This window comes from Malus sylvestris, chromosome 2, assembly GCF_916048215.2.
Source record: "Malus sylvestris chromosome 2, drMalSylv7.2, whole genome shotgun sequence".
Lineage (NCBI taxonomy): Eukaryota > Viridiplantae > Streptophyta > Magnoliopsida > Rosales > Rosaceae > Malus > Malus sylvestris.
In genome coordinates, this window is record NC_062261.1 from 18,847,895 (window position 1) to 18,869,781 (window position 21,887).

The window sequence follows — 21,887 nt, forward strand, 5'->3', positions numbered from 1 at the left end:
TTTATACTACTCTAATTCAATCCTCTTAGTAAAAGGTCTTAGAATAAGACTAGGAAACTAAATAAATTGAAATAAATTAGGAAACATAATCATAAATTAACTTGGAAATTCGCCCAAAATCATTCACAACCACATTTTGGACCCATATCAACTCCAAAACTGGCCCAAAAAGCTGGATTTAAAGCTTGGACGAACACTTCTCTAGAAGACCACAAACCCATCTGAGATCATCTTAGGCTCCAAAAACTGCACTAAAGCCCAAAAACGTCACTTTCCAACAACGCGCACTGCTTCTTTATTTAATTGCCAGAAAATAACCACTTGGTAGAAGCTACTGAAATTTTGACACGAACACTCCAAGAGACACACGAACGTCCTCTAGTTTGAATCACTCCAAAATTCATCCGTTTAATCATGTTTTGCTCCAAAGGATGTCGAATGTCCTATGTTGAAAATATAAAGCAAAGTATCAAAATTGCACCAAAATAATTACCAAAATATACCAAGAATAAGGTAAAATATATAATATGAAATCAACTCATCAGTGTTTGAGATTTGCAATCTGACGACGAAGGTGCCATTAGACAGTGGATAAATAGTTTTTGGCCTGATGGAGGGATATTTTACCCGAGGTTTTCCCAGGATCATCTTCCTCCCCCTCTGTGCTTTGTTGAAGTAATCCTATCTTCTTATTATGCAATTGATACTCAGAAGAAACTTCTTGTCTACGTTGGGGAGGTGGCGGTCTCGAAATTTCTTGTAGTTATGCTAGATATGTTGCTGGGACTAGTTCTTAGATCAATTGTTTCGGGCGTGGATTTGTTGTTCTTAGGGAAGGTGTGAAACTTGCAAATTGGGTGAGAGTGTCTTCTATAGTTTTCATTCTTTCAGTCAGCTTGGCGAGCCTCGCCTTTTCTTTGATATGTAAGTTTTTCTTGAGGTCTTTTACTGACGTGCGTATCTTCAGTATGTCGTCCCAGACCTAATAAGTGAAAGAGGCTTCTTCTCCATTTGGGTCCAAGGCTTGACCACAGAGCGATCTTCTAGGCATTGCTTCCATAGGGTAGAGTAATCTGGTCGAAAGGAATATGAGTTCTCTCTCAATGAAAGCACCCATTGTTGGAACCAAATTCGCGCACCTATGTGAGCGGTGGTTGAGCACAAACTCGAGTAATCTGGAAAATAGTAAACAACCATGAGCAAGCCTACGACTAAGGGAGGGATGTGTTGGCCAAAAATTCTCCAACGGTCAGGTTAGCAAATGATTTTAGACTCAAGCAATAGGTAAGAGAATTGAAGAGTATAGATTGCGTTACAGTAGATGAAACTTAGGTGGGTGTGTTTATACCGTGGAGAGAAAGACTTTTTTAGGATAGAATCTAGTTATATGCCAGAAGAATCCTAGAGGATATCTAGTAAGTAGATATTGCATCGTCTTAGGAGTTGTGATTACTTGCGGCGCATGCCTATCCCTAGATTGTAGGGGCTCCAAGACTTGTAGGATCTGATTGTGTCCACATTTGGATCAGATTGCGTGTCTTATAGAACAATCATGGTCATCTAGCGGAGTCGTTTGGACTCCGCCTAGTGCTCCAGAGTAGAGTGATGGTGACACAATACTCCATTTGATACAACTCTGCCCGAAGCTGGTAAGTTCATGACCAAACTTTTGAAGTAACATCATTCAGATCAGATTTATTCCGACCCCAGAAAATCATGGTCCCCGCGTACCTATTTCTCAAATGAGCATCAGGTTGTCAGTTTTTCTTTTAAGCTCAATTTCTGATTTTTCTTATTTCCTCTTTTTGTTATCAATGTTGAAGTATCTTTGTAAGTTTCTTAGCCTGCAAGAATTGGTAGGTAGTATCTAAATTCCTATGTATGAGTAAAATATTATGACTTTAAGTTTTCTATATAAACATAAAATTTAATTATTTATATCTTAGGTATACAAAATTACATGATGAATTGAGAGAGTATTGATGAAAAAAAATTAAAATTGCAAAGTGGCATTCCACCTAAGATTATGACATCTCATTTGGAGATGCTCTTATACGTCTAGCCATCTCAACATTATGTATATACCTTGCGATAAAATAGGGACCTTGATCTATTATTTCGATCATAGTAAACACGAAAAACCTGAAAGTCATTATCATTTACATGTGTATACATAGGTATACATACATACATATATATATATATTATAAAGTTCACACTTGGATGGTTTATAAACCTTGAACATTATTTTTCAATGCATAGAAGAATTTACTCAGGTTGTTCTGGGAACTGCAATCATAGGGAGACTGCCATCTATGTGAAGGGTGAACATGGTCCTATAGGTTACCGGCTTTGTTTCATCGGCCAATTTGAAGCGAAAGAAGCTAAGGAGAGCCATCGCTACTATCTTCATTTGCCGATACGCAAAGTCCTTCCCTAGACAGATGCGCGGACCCGCCTGCAAATAGCACAAGTGAAAATGATACTATTATTAGTGAATATTTGGATAATTACAAAATATATATTTGTGATAAAGGAAAAAGAAAATATTTTTACTAACGTGAAATGCGACGAATTTGAAGGGTGATTCGGGCTGGAAAATTCCATTTTCGAGCCATCTTTCTGGTCGGAAATCATTGGCATCGTTTCCCCAGATATAAGGCATTCTTCCCATGGCATAGGTGATGTAGTTTACGTTGTCTCCTTTTCTCACTCTAAAGCCATCTGGAAGAATGTCATCTACATCAGCACATCTCCCATCCTTGGACAAAACCAAGACATAAAGATGTCAATATTTACCGTAATATGAAGAGTTCTTCCGACTTGACAGTTGAAGTTCACTACCTATTTTTCCCTTAGTAATATAAAAAGGGTTATAAATTTCCTAAAGATACTTGGCACCTCATGTGTAAGGACTCTTTCATCTATGCAGATCAATTATAGTTAGACACGTGCCATAAACTTTTCCTGTTGCATTTTTAAAAGTTATTTATGCACATGTACCAGTCTGGACTGTAATTTGCAAGAGTAAGCAGGAATAACTCCCTAGTCGTTAGGCGTCAAACAGTGTTCTAAGTTTCCTTGTGGAGTAGTGGCTTTCTTGTATTGATTTTGATATGTTTAACAGATTTTAATCAAGGTTCCGGCACTGTCCTGTTTAAATTCCTACAAACTACTATAGAAAGTAAAGAAAATAACAAGTATCTTATTCAAAAAATATTATGACGAAAATTAAAACCGGGTTATTTGAGTATACTTACGATTGGAACCGCAGGGTATAGCCGTAAGGTCTCTGTCAGCGCCGCGTGAAGATAATGCATTCGTTCTAGAGTTTCTTCAATTATGTTTTCCATGAATTCATCAACTTTCGCTTCGCCTACCTGATTACCAACGACATCCCTCACTTCTTGTACAACTTTTTCTTGTATTAGAGGGTTCTTGCTGAGCATGTAGAACAACCATGACAGTGTATTTGCACTGGTGTCTTTGCCAGCAATCATAAAATTCAGTATTATATCCCTCAGATATTTGTCATTCATTTCCTCTGGATTCTTCACACTCTCCAGTAGAAACCTTGACAGTATGTCCTCCTTGTCAATCTTTGAAACATAAAAAAAAAAAAAAAAATTCAGAACTTCATAGGAAACTAAAATCTTAAATTTACCATAATGCAGGGAAATGATGTCCGCACACCCTGTTTCTTCTTCTACACATCCTTGTTTATTTTTTCCCCTTCATTCTCTTTTGATTCCTACAATCCGAAGGTCAGAAATAACCAAGGGTGTAGGCGAAGAAAAAGGATGTGTGCAAAACAGTTCCCTTACTGTATGTTTTCCTCACCCGGCAAACTGAAATCGTGTAAAGAACACATAGGATTACATGGTAGAGACACATTCTGTAAAGCCACTGTGGTAATGTAAAATTTACTTACAACATCTTTCTGCTCGTCTTGCAATCTCCTCTTGTTGCTGATAACTTGGTGCACGAAATCATCGATAACTTTGACATACTTTTTAAGGGAGGCCTCGGAACCAAGGTTAAAGATTCTTTTCAGTTTCCAGAACGGATCAACGTAGCGAAAATAAGTCAGTGCAGTAGATTCATCAAAGGCCTTCATGAATGCAGTCCCTTCTTTGCTTGACCCCTCCAAGCAATGCAGTTCTATTCCAAACCCAACTTTGAATATGGAATCCAAGGTACATCTCATAAGCAAATCCTACAAATAGAATCAAATGCAAAATATTTTGTTTGATCCGAAGAGTTTGTTGAGTGTGAATCCTTCTTTAGAGAATCAAAAGACCTTAGCATGTGCTTATACGGATTGGATTGGATAACTCAATATGTTCGAGGTATGTTGAAGGTATTAAATAGATTACTCATGAAAGAAACTAACCTTCCAATCCCCACCCACAAAATGGTACGATATCAACATCGTATAACTTATACATTCCAATTCCCACGACATGGAAACTCTTTAACCTCTATCTCATGATCATTTCTTACTACAATATATCAATCTTATAAGTATTCAATCCAATGCAATCTTAGGCACCAAATGACTTGTAATTTTACAAATCATATTTTTCCTCACACCATGCTTTATTCTCATACTAGCCTCTTGTCACACACGTATGTGTGGCAATTGGCACTTTTGATTTTTTATTTGAAAAAACTAAAAACCGAAAAACAAATAATAATATGAATGTTTCACCATTTTTTTTTGTGAATTTCTTATTTTATTTGAAAATTTAATGGAAGAGGGCAATTTTGGGATTATGAATGTTTCACTATTTTTGTAAACTACCTATATATATATATATATATATATAGATTAGTACCAAAAATCAGTCAGATCAAATTGACTTTAATTAGGACTCCCCCAACTTTCCAAGCTTAATTAGCTAAGCCCTCCAAATAAATTTTCATAAAACCAGTTTGATTAAGAAATACCAAACAAGAAAAGAAAAGTTAAGCAAATCTTTTAGGTCTCAGATTACTCACCTGCATATCAAAAACCCTTCCGGAACTCGAAATTCCAAGAACAACTCTAACCAGTTTGGCAGCATTTCTTCTAAACACAGAGCAGCTAACATCTCTAAGCACCCTTGTTGAGAACTCGAAGCTCGCAAGCTTCCTCTGCTGCTTCCACTTTTCTCCATCAACAACAAATATCCCCTGGCCAAAAATATCAGACAGAATACTTTGATTGAATGCACCTTTCGAATAGCTGGCAAAATTGGTTTTCAGAACATGCTCAATATTGCGCGTGTCGGTCGTGTACAATTGGCTGTGGTCCACGGCTAGAAGCCGGTAAGTTGAGTGTGTTTTGGCAACTTCAGTTTGGTAGTCATAGAGTCTGTTGAAGTATAAGAACTGGTGGAAGACAGTGCCTTTTACGGGAGGGTAGTTCTGGTTTCGGATGGACTTCCCGGTGAAGATTCTGAGTATGAACAAAGACACAGTCAGGAAGAGAAACAAAAGTATGGAGGTGAAGATGATAAGTAGAATATCCATTAAATTTGTTTGTGATAACAAAGAGGCAAACAAAATTTATAGGGAGAGAGAGAGAGAGAGAGAGAGAGAGTTTTGCTTTCTTAGATAAGGTTGGAAGCATGAAGGCGACATGAAGAGAAGAGAAAGTATGCACGTTAACGCAGTATAAATTTATTTTTGTATTCTTTTACCAAAAGAAAAAAAAAGAGCGGTATGAACTAGTTGCAGGTAGGGGTGGGTTTGGTACGGTTACCGTACCAAAATCCTTGTACCAATTGCCGTACCAAACTTTCGGTTTGGTAAAATCTATTACCATTACAATACCAAACTTTCGGTATACCGAAGTTCGATATTGCCAAAAGTTCGGTTGGCATGGTATGGCAATGGTAATTGCCATTTTGTTTTGGGACAAAATCTGTTTTTATTTTTTTTAACCCAATTCAAGGGCAAAACTTTTTTTTTTTTTTCTTTTTTTTACCTTTATCTCATACATTATAGAATAAATTCATCTATTATTCATCATTCACAATTCACACACATAATAATTCAAATAATGCATCAATATTCATCATGAAAATTAAGCTTACAATCCAAATAGAAGTTACGAACCAAAATAAATAGAAGTTAATAATTCAAATAGAAATTAAAGTTTCAAACCAAATGAAAATTGGAAGTAAACTTCAAAAAAGAGAATTCATTGATCAATTATTCAAGCTTGAGATGTCGAAGCTTTTAGAGGAGACATTGAACTTGTAAAAGAGTTTGTGTCAAGCCTACATTACAAACAAAGAAAACATATTAATTAGTAGTAAGAAGAATTAAAGTTGAAAACCATTTAATAACAAATTTACTAAAAAAAATTAAAGCATATCTTTCTTGTTTTCTCTTCTTCCATTTCCTTGTAAAATTGAAGCATATCTTCTGTTGATTCATTGTAGAAGTTTACTTCATTTGCCTTAAACCAACCACTAGTATGCACTAGTGCCTCCATCATTTTAGGAGTCAAGGATACCCTAAAAGGGTCCACAACCCTCCTCCTTAGGCTAAATGCATTTTCACTAGCAACAGTAGAAGTGGGGGTTACAAAGATATTTTGGCTATTTGTGAAAGAATTAGGAACTCTTTTGTGTTTGATTTCCACAATTTCAAGAGATCAAAGTCACCAACAACAATGCTAATATAAGTAGGGTTTTATTTTCAAATTATTGGAATATTATAAATATGTGTTATATAATTATCTATTATATAGTTTATAAATGATATATTATATTGTATTTTAGGTATGATACGGTAAAACCGTGGTAATGATATCCATTACCAATACCGTACCATGAAATTTCGGTACGGTACAATACCATACAATTACCGATTGGTACAAAAAATTTGACACAAAATCGGTATGGCACGGTTGGCATGGCAATTTGGCAAAAAAATCCACCCCTAGTTGCAGGCATCCTGCACTTGATGGAGAATTAAAAAAACAAGGGTAAATTACATAATAGCCCCTCAGGTTTGAGGTCTATTACAATCCCATACAACAACTTTAAAACATTTCACTTTCATACATCAAGTACCATTTTATTTCAAAATAACACCTCCGTTAGATTTTCCATCCACTAGTCTATTAAATGCTGACGTGACTTCCACATTTGTGCTGATGTGGCTGCCACGTGGTAAAAATAATAATTTTTTTATACATTAAAAATATTATAATATAACACTATTAAAAAAAATTAAAAAAAAAAAAAAAAAAAAAACCCCTCAACCTTCTTCTTCCCCGCTCCCATATTCCCCCAACCTATACCCCGCCGAAACCCCATCTCCTTCATCTTCCCAATCCATCCTCCCTCCTTGTAACCCAAATCCAAAACCACTCCCACCCATCCTCCACCTCCTTCGCGCACCCGTCTTCCCATCTCCCCCACCCCCACCTGAGCCCAACCTGCAACCTAGAAAGAAAAAAGAGAGAAAAAAAAACCCCCCATCTTCATCTTCCCTGCCACCCACCCCTTTCTCCTCCCTCTCGTCTTCCCCAAACCCACCGTGCACCCATCCTCCACCTCCTCCTCCGCACCCAGTATCTGCAACCCAGAAAAGAAAAGGAGAAAAAAACCCATCTCGTCGGGGAGTGGGTCGTCGGGGGGGGGGGGTGGGATTTGACGGGAGTGGGTCGTCGGGGGAAGGGGGATTTGACGGGAATGGGTCGTTGGGGGGTGGGGGGGGGGAGGAGGAGGTTGCTGCGCTGGGTTTCTGGGGGGATTAATGGGGAGGTGGGTTTGGGATTAATTGGTTTCTGGTTTTGGGGGTAAAGCCTTTAGGTTTTTTTTTTTTTTTTTTTAATATTTAGAAGATTAGATTTTTTTTTTTAAATTTAAAAAATTATTATTTTTGCCACGTGGTAGCCTCATCAGCACAAATGTGGCAGCCATGTCAGCATTTAACAGACTAATGGATGGAAAATCTAACGGATGTGTTATTTTGAAATAAAAGGGTACTGGATGTATGAAAGTGAAATGTTTTAAAGTTGTTGTATGAGGTTGTAATTGACCTCAAAACCTGAGGGGCTACTGTGTAATTTACCCAAAAAACAAAAGATTCCATCATTCTTTCGCTCTCTCAACAAAGCTTTCTCCATCAAGTGCAGGAGGCCTGCAACTAGTTCATACCACTCAATTTTTTTTATAACTTCTATAACATGATTGTTTATAATCCGATTATTACTTTAGTGTTCATTGATGTACTTTTTTTTTTATTAGTGAGACACATCACATAATTCTCAAATTTGGTCTAAGAAGTTGATCTTCTTATCATTACTCATATATATTATATTTATAATCGAAAAATCTACGTCTCTGTTGAAATGTGAAAAGTCTAACATTAGCCATCTTACAAAATAATTACAACTTAGCTTAAGTGGCGTTTTAATTGCATCGAGTCCTTATGTGTAAAACTATAAGGGCTTTTACAGGCTACGTGATTAAATCGAAGGCATTATTAACGTATCTCCATTATAGATGTGACATATAAAAATTGAAGGCATCATTAACTTGTATCAAGCAACACAACTCTAACATTCATCGCAATCGAAATGTCCGTACCTTTTTCTCAAATGGGCAAGTTCCTTCTCACAAGTAAACCCCTGTCAAATTTGTATTTGATTGAAAGTAGAAATCGTATTTTACGTGCAAAAAATCAACAATTACAAGAATCAAAGTTTTGCCAAGTTTAGATCAAAGTGTACATACTTTATATATCATTTGAGTAATCAAACACTATTATTTATATATCTGCATCAGGTTGTCAATTTTTATTTTAAGCTCAGTTTCTGATTTTTGTTACTTCCTTTTTTTGTTAGGGTAAAGTACAAAAAACTACCTCAACTATTGGTCTCACAACACTTTCATACCTCATCTTTTTAAAATGACAATGTCATATCTCATCTTACGAATTTGTGCCAATGTCATACCTCCGTCAGTTTTTCTGTTAAGTGCTGACGTGGCTAGATACGGGGTCACTCACTAATCCAACTGGATTAAAATATAATTAAATATATTTTTTTAATAATTAAAAATTAAAAAAAAATATATTAAATCTCTCTCTCTCTCTCCTCTCTCTCTTCTCTGCATTCCCAAAACCCGTTCCCACCCGACCGGCATGTCCCCTTCCCACCCATCCCCCCCAACCTTCCTCCACCACCCTCTCTCTCTTGCATCTCCCTTTCCTCTCCACCATAGTCTCATTCCTCCCCACTTCTCTCTCGCCGTGCCCATAACCCCCTAAACCCACCTGGATTTTTTCATCCGCCCTCATTTCTCGGATCTACCTGCAAGCTCCGACCCGCTTCCCTCTCCCACTCCATTGCCCACCGCCGATCCGCCGCCGTTGCCATCTCTGAAGCTATCAAGGAGAAAGGGAGAGAGGGAGAGCTGTCAAGGTCGGGGCCGACGAGGTTGCCGTCTTCCCCTAACCCAAACCCAAATCCCACCCCAAACCAGCCACTCCCATTCCCACCAGGTGCCTCTCTTTTCTTCCTCCGCCGATCTCTCTATTTCTAACCTACAAGCATGCATAAAAAACAAAGCACCCACCAATCCTGAGAACACACCATTAACAAAAGTTCAAAAATCCATCTTCCAGTTTACCTCACTTTTCTAAGAAAATGGAACCTTCAGAATATCAAAACAATTCATTTCATTTCTCCCACATTTTCTGAGCAACCAAACAAGGCAAAACCATTCAATTTTTCCCATAAAAAAATAAAAAACCCCAGTTGTATTCACAAGAGACTCGGCAGCGGTGGTGGGTGCGGGATTGCTGCTGCGTTTTGTTGGGCTTGAAGATGGTGCTGGGCTGCGGGAGCATAGGGAGGTGGCAGAGGCAGTCCTCAACTTCTGCAAACCCGACGACGAAGTCGATTACTTGGTAATCGTGGGGTGACAAGGCTGTCAAGGATTCGCATAAGTATTCGAACCGATATGGGTAGTTTGGTAAGGAAGGGGAGGAGATCAATGGAGGGAGTGGGTACCCGGAGAGGGGTGAGGTTGGTGTGCCGGAGATCGGCGACTTCGATGTTGTCATTAGAATGGGGAAAAAGGTGATGGTCGTTGGTGGATGGAGTCGACGATGAAGAGGAGAGAAGGGAGGTGAGTGCGAGCTGCAGATGAGAGAAAGGTGGGTGGGTTTGCATATGAGAGAAAGGTGGGTGGGATTGCAGATGAGAGAAAGGAGAAAGGGGGTGGATCGGGAATAAAGGAGGTGGATCAGATTTGGGGAAGACGGGAGGGGGAAAGGGGGTGGGTCCCCATGTAAAAAAATATTAAATGATTTTAATTTTTTAGTTTTTAATATTTAATTAATTTTTTAATATTTTATTAATTTATTTAAGCCACATCACTATTTAAGCCAAGCCACATCATCACTTAACAAAGAAACTAACAGAAAAACTGACGGAGGTATGACATTGGCACAAATTCGTAAGATGAGGTATGACATTGTCATTTTAAAAAGATGAGGTATGAAAGTGTCATGAGACCAATAGTTGAGGTAGTTTTTTGTACTTTACCCTTTTTGTTATTAGTGTTGAAGTATTTCTTTAATTTCGTAGCCAGCAAGAAATTGTAGGTAGTCCCTAAATTCCTGTGTATGTGTAAAAATATTATGACTATAAGTTTTCTATATAAATATAAAAATTAATTATTTATATCTTAGTTATACAAAATTACATTTTGAATTAAGAGAGTTTTGACAAAAAAATTGAAAAAAATAGAACTTCCCATTACGGCGCGTATATTATACCGCAGGTTACAATATTACTCTAAAAACTTACCAACACAAGCAGAACCACACTACATATATAAATCTAAAGCGCATTTCAGTAGGCATGCAGAATTTTACAGATACATAGTTTAGCAAAGTACTGAACATTATTCTACTTGTTATGCAAGAAAGATATCGGGCTGTCCTCGGAGTTGCGCGAAGAGGGAGACCTCCATCCATGTGTAGGGTGAACATGGTCCTATACGTTACATTTTTTGTTTCGTCAGCCAATTTGAAGCGGAAGAAGAAAAAAAGAGCGGTTGATACTATCTTCATCTGCCGGTATGCAAAGTCTTTCCCTAGACAGATTCGAGGTCCTTCCTGGAATTAGCACGGTAAATTGAAACCATTACTGACATTTTAGATAGACTACGCAATTAGCATTTTGTTTTTTCTTTCACATGATACTAACGTGAAATGCGACAAATTTGAATGGTGATTCAGGCTGGAAAATTCCATTTTTGAGCCATCTTTCAGGTCGGAAATCCTCAGCATCTTCTCCCCAAACATAAGGCATTCTTCCCATGGCATAGGCCATGCAGTATACTCCATCTCCTTTTCTCCATCTAAAGCCATCAGGAAGAATGTCATCTACCTCTGCGATCAGGAAGAATGGCAAACATACATACATACATATATATATTTATATATATTATATAAAATTCACACTTGGATGGTTGATGAACCTTGAACATTATTTGTCAATGCATAGAAGAAATTACTCAGGTTGTTCTGGGAACTGCAATCATAGGGAGACTTCCATCTATGTGAAGGGTGAACATGGTCCTATAGGTTACCGGCTTTGTTTCATCGGCCAATTTAAAGCGAAAGAAGCTAAGGAGAGCCATCGCTACTATCTGCATTAGCCGGTAAGCAAAGTCCTTCCCTAGACAGATTCGTGGACCTGCCTGCAAATAGCTCAAACGAAAGTGATACTATTATTAGTGAACATTTGGATAATTAGCATGTATTTTTGTGATTAAGGAAAAAGAAAATATTTTTACAAACGTGAATGAGACGAATTTGAAAATATTTTTACTAACGTGAAATGCGACGAATTTGAAGGGTGATTCGGGCTTGAAAATTCCATTTTCAAGCCATCTTTCAGGTCGGAAATCTCAGCATCTTTTCCCCAGATATAAGGCATTCTTCCCATGGCATAGGTGATGTAGTTTACGTTGTCTCCTTTTCTCACTCTAAAGCCATCTGGAAGAATGTCATCTGCATCTACACATCTCCCATCCTTACAGAAAACCAAGACATAAAGATGTCAATATTTACAGTAATATGAAGAATCCTTCCAACTTAAAGAGTTGAAGTTCACTACCTATTTCTCCCTTAGTAATAGACAGGGTTTTAAATTTCCTTAAGAGACTTGGCTCCTTATGTGCCAAGGACTCTATTGAAACCAGTTTGTATAAGATCTCAAGGGATGGGTTGTATGTATGGGTTGTCATCCTCACTTTAGCTAAGTCATAGGCTAAAGTGATGGTCTTAACCCTACTTTCATGACTTCCCATAACTTGTCATTCACCTTACCTTTCTTTTGTCCACCTTTCTTAGTTGCTTGTAATTTGGTTTTGGCTTTTCCACTTGTTAGGGTAGATTTTAGGGATTGTGTTGGGATAGTTAGCCTATAATCTCTTGTAGCTTTCTTTTTGGCTCTCTATAAGAGTTGCCTTCACTCTCTTATAATCTTCATAATGAAATATACAACAAATATTGAAACCAAAACTCAACATAGTATCAAAGCAGGAACCATAGGATCTTGACTATGTTCATTTTTTTTTTTACTTCTTCATTTGCTCATCATCGATAGAGATGGCAGAAGAAAATGCGTCTAGTGTCGACAGTGACTCATCCTCCTCCCCAACCTTAACCCAAGGGAATGAGAACAATCCAAATCAACAACTCTGCTCGGTGCTACGGAACGAGTTCAACTACCTTCCTTAGTCAAGAGCTGTGTCATTTGCTCTAGGAGGAAGATCGAAGCTAGGGTTTATCGATGGAAGCTCTGAGTCCCCAGAATTCACTTCACCAACCTATGATGCATGGCACGATACTGATCAGCTGGTCATGTCCTAGATACTTAACTCTATGGAGCCAAAACTGTCTTAGCTTTTCAGCTACTAAGATTCTTCCCTTCTCCTATGGGAGTTTGTCAAAGACATGAATGGCAGCCAAAACAACTAAGTTCGCATCTTTCAACTGAAGAAGAGTGTGGCTAGTTTAAAGCAAGGTGATCACTCATTTGTTCAACTCATTGGAAGTATGAAATCCATGTGGAATGAACTTGATATGTATCGTCAACACACAACTGATTCCGCTGTGCTACTGAAGAGGGTTAATGAAGACAAGGTGTTTCAACTCTTAGCAAGTTTAGGAGCTAAGTATGAAGACCTACATAGTCATTTGTTAATGACTCAAGAGCTGCCCTCATTTACTAGTGTGTGTCATGCAATCCAGAGAGAGGAAACTCGACGAATAGTGATGAACATTGAGCCCAAATCCAACTCTAAGGCTAGGGCTTTCACAACAAATCACAAAGCAACTGGTGATAGGGTGCTTGAGAAGAAAGCAGATTGGAAATGTTCTTATTGCAACATGAAGGGACATTTAAGAGAAAAATGTTGGATTCTTCATCCGGAGTTAAAGCCTAAGTTTGATAGGGAAGGCAGGATGATCAAATATGGGAAGGGAAGAGTCATTCCAAAAACATTTCACTCAGCTTGTTCCTCAACTGATGGGATGACCAATTTCTCAACAAATCATGTGTCCTTGATTAACAAGTTTGATGCTTTTCTTCAAAAGAAGCAAGGAAGCGATGAGCCTAATGAAATGACTCTTGAAAATGCTACTGCAATGCTAGGGAAATTTGCTGGATTCTTGGCTGACTTGGAGAACACATCAAAAGGCAATATTCCAGGTATTATCAGTGCCATTTCCACTGCTCTTAATGTAAATGTTACACATGATTTTTGGATTATTAACTCTGGTGCCACTAATCATATAACTAATAAGCCCTCCAGTCTCCACGAATATCAAAGAATTATTGATCCAATTCATGTATCTATTGCAAATGGGAAGTGGGAACCTATTCTAGGGAAATGAAAGGTTAGATTGCTAAGTGAGCATACTTATTCCACTGCTCTTTATGTACCTTTTTTTCTTTTTCAGCTCTTGTCAGTAGGAAAAATTACAAAAACATTAGATTGCCTTGCCATATTTTCCCCTCACAATGTTGTGTTTCAGGACCGAGTTACTTAGAAGAAGATTGGTGAAGGGTTCTTGTTGAACGGACTCTACTATCTCTCAAAAGAGTCCAATTTTGTCAAGAAACTCAGTGTCAACTTAAGTCAAGTCCAGGAACACCAACTCTAGCATCAACGCCTTGCCCATCCCTCAGAACTTGTGATAACCAAGTTGTTTCCCTTTTTTTGTAGAAACACACTTGAGTGTGAAACTTGTCAAATGTCAAAAGCCACTAGACTTCCTTTTGTTTCCTTTAATTCTAGAACTAGTAAACTTTTTGAGCTTGTTCACTCAGATATCTAGGGTCTTTCTCGTATAGAATCCTTTGATGGGTATAGATATTATGTTACATTTGTTGATGACTATTCTAGAGTGACCTGGTTGTATCTTTTAAAACTTAAAAGTGATTTGTTTGATGCTTTTAAGGACTTTCACAACCTAATCACCACTCAATTTTCATCTAAGTTATATATGTTAAGATTAGATAATGGCACCGAGTACATTTCCAATAACATGAGTAATTACTTGAGCAATCATGTCATTTTGCATCAAACTAGTTGTGTTGGTACACCACAATATAATGGTGTGGTAGAAAGAAAGAATCGAGACTTATTGGAGAAGGCTCGATCACTTATGATCCAAATGAATGTTCCTAAGAAATTTTGGTCTCAAGCCCTACACACTGCCACTTACATCATTAATAAACTGCCAACTCGGGTGTTGAATACTAAATCTCCTTTTGAAGTTAGGAAGGACAGGCCTATAGACTTGTCTAACCTTAGGACATTTGGTTGTACTTGTTATGTGCACATTCAAGCTCTCCATTGTGACAAACTCCACCCTCAAGCTGTCAATTATGTGTTTATGGGAAATGCCAGTTCTCAAAAGGGTTACAAAGCACGGGGAAGCTAGCAGTCTCTAGAGATGTGTGATTTGATGAATATTCACCTTATTTCCACAAAAGGTTGAAGATCTTGAGGACATATTTCCATTACCTATTCCAACAGAAATTCATGAAGTCATCCATGCTCATATCAGCACTGATAATTCTCAACTCACTGAAAGTGTAATTGATGCAGTGCCAAGCTCCTTTGGACCATCAGAAGCTCAACCAAATCAGCAAGCTATAAATACACCAAGAAGAAATCCTACACGAGATAGACATCCACCAGTGAAGTTACAAGAGTACGTTACTTACACTGCAAGGCATCCTATCTCTGCAGCCATTTCTTATCACAAATTCTCATCTTCTCATCCTTCTTTCCTTAACAAATTGTCCCACACTTTCGAACCAAGGAATTTTCATGAAGCCACATGCATGCCTGACTAGCAAGATGCTATGACTAAAGAGCTTTAAGCTCTGAATGACAACTAGACATGGAATGTGGTGGACCTTCCAAATGGCAAGAAGGTCATGGGAAGTAGATGGATATATAAGACCAATTCAAATCCAATGGAAGCATTGAGAGACACAAGGCACAGTTAGTAGCTCAAGGCTTTACTCAAACCTATGGCATTGACTACAAGGAGACCTTTGCTCCTATTGCCAAAAAGAATACAGTGAGGGTATTGTTGTCTATGGCAATCAATAATGCATAATGGATGTGAATGATGCATTTCTTCATGAGGATCTTGAAGAAGAAGTGTACATGAAGTTGCCTCTTCATCATCCTAGAGAAAATGAATCCAACAAGGTCTGCAGACTTCACAAAGCCATATATGGTCTTAAATAGTCCTCTCAAGCTTGGTATTCGAAGCTTAGTTCAGTCCTTGAAGCTGTAAGGTTCAAAAGGAGTCATGATGACTCTTTTTTGTTTGTTTGAAATGGTATTGCTGGAAAATTGGTTGTGCTTATATATGTTGACGACCTAATTATTACAGGTGAGAATATGAGTGAAATTAAGGCGCTTAAGTAGTCACTTCACCAAAAATTTGCCATTAAAGACTTGAGACCCTTGAAATACTTTCTTGGAATTAAGGTGGCTACCTCTTCAAAGGGATTGTTCTTGAATCAAAGAAGTATGTTCTCGATCTTCTAGATGAAACTAACATGATGGAATCTAAACCAGCTCGGACACCCCTAGCTAGCAAACTTCAGTGGCATGAAAAAGGTGAACATCTCTCGGACCCTACTGTTTATCAGCGAATGGTTGGGAAACTTATTTATCTCACCATTGCTAGGCCTTATATCTCATATTCAGTTAGCCTAGCCAATCAATTCATGCACTTTCCTACTCTAGTTCACTAGGAAATCATCAAGAGAATACTTCGATATCTCAAGGGCTCAGTAGGAAGGGGGATAATTATGAAGAACAATGGATCAAATCATATTTTGGCCTACACAGATGCTGATTGGGTTGGAAATGCCCTTGATCGAAAATCCACAACATGTTTCTACACATTTGTTGGAGGGAATCTTGTCACTTGGAAGAGCAAGAAACAAACTGTTATTGCTTAATCTGGTGTCGAAGCTGAGTATAGGGCCATGGAAGCAATAGCCTGTGAACTCATTTGGTTGAAAGGTCTACTTTCTGAGCTCGAATTCACAAGCATGACATTTATGTCCTTGTATTGTGATAACCAAGCTACCATGCACATTGCCTCTAATCCAGTATTCCATGAAAGAACCAAACATATTGAAGTTGACTGCCATTATATTCGTGCTCAAGTTCAATCCAAGGTGATAGACACCATGTTCACACGCAGCCACGATTAACTTGCTGATTTATTCACAAAAGCACTAGACTCTACTCGGTTTCAACGTTTGTTGTGCAAGCTTGGATCAATCAATCCCCTTGATCCAGCTTGAGAGGGTGTGTTGAAACCGGTTTGTATAAGATCTCAAGGGATGGATTGTATGTATGGGTTATCATCCTCACTTTAGCTAAGTTATAGGCTAAAGTGATGGTCTTAACCCTACTTTCATGACTTCCCATAACTTGTCGTTCACCTTACCTTTCTTTTGTCAACCTTTCTTAGTTGCTTGTAAAAGCTTATTTCCTTGTAATTTGGTTTTGGGTTTTCCACTTGTTAGGGCAGATTTTAGGGATTGTGTTGGGGTAGTTAGCCTATAATCTCTTGTAGCTTTCTTTTTGGCTCTCGATAAAAGTTGCCTTCACTCTCTTGTAATCTTCATAATGAAATATACAACAAATATTGAAACCAAAACTCAACAGACTCGTTCATCTATGCAGACTAAATATAGTTACACACGTGTGCACAAACTATTTATGTGCATGTGCCAGTATGTGTTTTGGAAAGTAAGTAGCAATAACTCCTTAAGACAAACAGTGTTCTAAGTTTCCTTGTGGAATAATGACTTTCTTGTATTGGTTTTGATATATTTAACAGACTTTAATCAAGGTTTTGGAACTGTCCTGTTTAGAAACTCACAAACTACCATATAAAGTGAAGAAAATAACAAGAATCTTATTAAAAAAAATATGACGAGGAAAATTAAAATCAGGTTATTCGAGTACATACATACTATTAGAACTGCAAGGTAGAGCCTTAAGGTCTATGTCAGCGCTGCGTAAAGATAGTGCATTCGTTCTAGAGTATCTTCAGTTATGTTTTCCACAAATTCATCAACTTTCGCTTCGCCTACCTAATTACCAACGACGTCCCTCACTTCTTGTACAACTTTTTCTTATATTAGAGGGTTATTGCTGAGCATGTAGAAGAACCATGACAGTGTAGTTGCACTTGTGTCTTTGCCAGTAAACATAAAATTCAGTATTATATCCCTAAGAGATTTGTCATTCATTTCCTCTGGATTCTTCACTCTCCAGTAGAAACCTTAACAGTATGTCATCCTTGTCAATCTTCAAAACAATAACATAAAATTCAGAACTTCATAGAAAACTAAAATCTTAAATTTACCATTAAAGTAGGGAAGTGATTTCCACACGCCTTGTTTCTCCTTTTGGACAGCCTTGTTTATTTTTCCCTTTAATTCTCTTTTGATTTCTACAATCCAAAGGTCAGAAATAAATTGTGAGGCGTAGGAGGGGAAAAATGATGTGTGCAAAACACTACCCTTGCTGTAAGGTTTCCTCACCCGAATAACTGATGGTGTGTTAAAAACAAATAGAATTACATGGTAGAGACACATTCTGTAAAGCGAATGTAATAATGTAAAATTTACTTACAACATCTTTTTGCTCATCTTGTAATCTCCTCCTGCTGTTGATAACTTGGTGCAGAAAATCATCTACAACTTTGACATAATTTTTAAGGAAGGCCTCAAAACCAAGGTTGAAGATTCTTTTTAGTTTCCAGAATGGATCAATGTAGCGAAAATAGGTCAGTGCTGTAGATTCATCATAGGCCTTCATGAATGCAGTCCCTTCTTTGCTTGACCTCTCTAGGCAATGCAGTTCTATTCAAAACCCGACTTTGAATATGGAATCCAAGGTACATCTCATAAGCAAATCCTACAAATAGAATCAAATGCAAAATGTTATATTTGATCTGAAAAGTTTATTGAGTGTGAATCCTACATCAGAGAATTAAGAGACCTTGGTGTGCGCTTATAAGGATTGGATTGGATAACTAAATGGATTTGAGGTATGTTGTAGTCAGAAAATAGATTACTCATGAAAGAAATTAACTCATCCGTGCAATCCCTACCCATAAAATGGTACGATATTAACGTTGTATTTAACTTATACGTTCAAATCCCACGACATGAAAACTCTTCCAGCTCTCCTATTTCTTACTACAAGTCTACAATACATCAGTCTTATAAGTTATCCAATCCAATGCAATCTTAGGCTCCAAACGAGCTGTAATTTCACAGATCATATTTTTCCTCCTAGCGTGCTTTATTCTTGTATCAATACCAAAAATCAGTCAGATCAAATGGACTTTAATTAGGACTTCCCCAACTTTCCAAGCTTAATTAGCTAAGCCCTCTAAATAAATTTTCAATAATCCAGTTTGATTAAGAAATACCAAACAATAAAAGAAAAGTTCAACAAATCTTTTAGGTCTCAGATTACTCACCTGCATATCAAAAACTCCTCTGGAACTTGAAATTTCAAAAACAATTCTAACCAGTTTGGCAGCATTTCTTCTAAACACAGAGCAGCTAGCATCTCTGAGCACCCTTGTTGAAAACTCGAAGCTCGCAAGCTTCCTCTGCTGCTTCCATTTTTCTCCATCAACAACAAATATCCCTTGGCCAAAAATATCCGACAGAATACTTTGAGTGAAGGCGCCTTTCGAGTAACTGGCAAAGTTGGTTTTCAGAACATGCTCAATTTTGCGCATGTCAACCATGTACACTTCGCTGTGGTCCGGGACTAGAAGCTGGAAAGTTGAGTGTGTTTTGGCAACTTTGATTTGGTAGTGGTAGACTCTGTTGAAGTATAAGAACATGTGGAAGATAAGGTAGTTCGGGTTTTGGATAAACTTTCCAGTGAAGATTTTGAGTATGAACAAAGACATAGTTAGGAAGAGAAACATAAGTATGGAGGTGAAGATGATAAGGAAAAACCCCATCTCAAATTTGTTTGTGATAACAAAGAGGCAAAGAAAGAAATATGTAGAGAGAAAGAGAGAGCCCGGGGGGGGGGGGGGGGTGTGGAGTACGCAAGTGAAAGGAAGATGAGAGAGTATGCAAGTTGACATGAATAATATAAATTTACTTTTCATTTTTTTCTAGGTTTTGTATTCCTATAAGAAACAAAAAGGCATGCACGCAAGTTGACATATATCATATATATTTACTTTTGTTGTGGCCTATATTTAATAGAGAGGTGCAGCAAAGCGAAGAGAGAAAGATTGAAGAATAGACTTGAGGAATTGTGTTAATTCCCCAGTCCTTGTGCCTTTATTTATAGTAATAAGGAGGAGAGAAACTTGTTCTCCAAGTAATACAAAGTATATTAGGAAAGATCTTCTAGATCCCAAAGGATTCCTACTTTATCTCTATTTAGGATTTACACAACCACATATTGATAAGAACATATGTCACAACACTCCCCCTTGAGTGTGCAAATACTCAAGTAGATGGCGCATTAGATCTTCAAGCAAATGTAGAAGCAGTTGATGAAGTTGTCTCGTTTAGTTGGCACAAGTAGCGAATGCGAGTCTCAAAATGAACGGAAGAATGCATGGGTGGTAAAACTCACAAAACCTCGCTATAGCAACAACCAAGGTGGGAGAAAAACCCATAGGCTAACGAGAAAATGGAGAAGTTGCATTAAGTCAAAATTATTTTTCTTCTGGACGCAAGTAAAAGATCTCACAAGGGTATGATCAGCCCAAGATGGGTGCCTCGTTAAAACCTAGTTAGGAAGCAAAAATCCAGTGGGAAAAATGCTCCCAATCGTAGGGAAAAAGAGTACATTAAGATCAAGTGAATATAGTTCTGGATACTCCCCCTGAGTTTGACAAAACTTCCAAATGAAACTACAAGCATCGCAAATGAGAAAGTTACGCATACCAATTTCTAGGACAAGCTTCTGGAAGGTAGACCTCGGCAGTGACTTCGTGTAGATGTTGGCAAGGTCGTCTAGGATTGGACTGCTTAACTTCAATCTTTTGAAGCGCATGCTGATGTAGACATAATATGCTTGGTGTTGACTTGTTGGATGTATCATGATTTAGTCGATACATACGGCGTTGTCTTCATGGATCGTTGTTAGGACTCAAAGATGGATGAAAAATGTAGGGATTTTGAATATCATCAATAAGAGTTCTCGACCATATGTCTCACGTGATGAGATACGGTAAGTCTTGGAACAATTCAAAAGGTTTTGCAACAAAGGTTTATTTGGTTGACCTCCAAGATATTGCGGTGTTCCTTTATTGTAAAGACTTAACCATTCGAGAATGTACCTTATGCGATCAGATAGATGGTCTGATTTAGCAAATCCCACAAGGTAGGTATCATTCTGAAGATCAAAGGGGTGTGATTTATTCTGAGATGCATAGGGATAGATAAGCCCAAATCCATGATAACGGAAAAACGTTTTTAACACCAAGTTTGGTGGTGGCATGTTAGGCGCAGTGCTACTTTATGCCAAAAGATTATCATCACATAAGATGTCTAATTCTGGTGCATTTAAGCTAAGTACAACAAACGCCAATGGTACTTAGATATGGCTGCTTGACATTCCAATATGGAACCTTATGCTTCATACCCTCCGTAATGGTCTCATTTGCATCTAGCATACAGACGATCAGGGTATACTAAGATGTAACACCTTCTAGGTCTAGTTCGAGTGGTGGACCAGAATACCATTAAAACTAGCTCAAAACTTCAGGTTGAGGTAATATCGAGTTCTCCCAAGATCATTCATCTTAAAGTCCAACATGCGAGTTAATATTCTCAACTTTAGCAATTTCAAATTTTGTACACGCAGAGGCATATATCCCTAACTGATCAAATATTCACTTAGATGGGTATACCACATCCACCCGGATAGTTCTACATCCGTAAAGTGAAGACTTCTTAAAAACCAAGATAGTGTTCTTGTGGTCTAGAACTATTTGAATTAGTACATGTAAGTCATTTGGAAACTCCATGTAGGTTCATATCACGATCCCAGAGATAGTACAACCATGTTTATAATGCTGTAATCAATCACAAGGCGTATGAGAGAAACCTTGCACCACAAGGCGTCATATTGCACTATGTCATTCATCTCATTCCTCATCAATTGATTCTTCTACTTGACCAATCAATTCTACGTTGACACTAATCAACGGAACACGATTCGTTATCGTCGCTTTTCATGTATGTCAGTAGTAACCATATAAATGAAACATCATCTATGATAATCTCATTCCAATTCCATATCTCATCCAAACTAGTA

At 37.8% G+C, this 21,887-nt stretch overlaps 1 protein-coding gene and 1 pseudogene across 1 annotated transcript; both read right to left on the reverse strand.

Annotated features, from left to right (window-relative positions):
• Nucleotides 1-2,086: 2,086 nt before the first annotated feature.
• Nucleotides 2,087-5,553, reverse strand: LOC126597872 (cytochrome P450 704C1-like). Its single transcript, XM_050264654.1, has 5 exons — nt 5,002-5,553; nt 3,932-4,216; nt 3,261-3,599; nt 2,561-2,761; nt 2,087-2,458 (listed from the first exon to the last, which is right to left on the reverse strand). Exons 1-5 carry the CDS (start codon nt 5,512-5,514, stop codon nt 2,273-2,275), a joined length of 1,524 nt encoding a protein of 507 aa, XP_050120611.1. The 5' UTR covers nt 5,515-5,553; the 3' UTR covers nt 2,087-2,272.
• A 1,701-nt stretch (nt 5,554-7,254) lies between these two features.
• LOC126601956 (cytochrome P450 704C1-like) lies at nt 7,255-19,512 on the reverse strand (annotated as a pseudogene).
• Between the last annotated feature and the right edge of the window lie 2,375 nt (nt 19,513-21,887).

What these genes read in the sequence shown, in the direction of transcription:
- LOC126597872 (XM_050264654.1), bottom strand. Translation starts at nt 5,514, where the DNA reads ATGGATATTCTACTTATCATCTTCACCTCCATACTTTTGTTTCTCTTC. An exon ending in GAAGGGTTTTTGATATGCAG is followed by an intron (nt 4,217 to 5,001) that starts GTGAGTAATCTG and finishes TTCTATTTGTAG; the next exon opens with GATTTGCTTATGAGATGTAC. An exon ending in TATACCCTGCGGTTCCAATC is followed by an intron (nt 2,762 to 3,260) that starts GTAAGTATACTC and finishes GTTTTGTCCAAG; the next exon opens with GATGGGAGATGTGCTGATGT.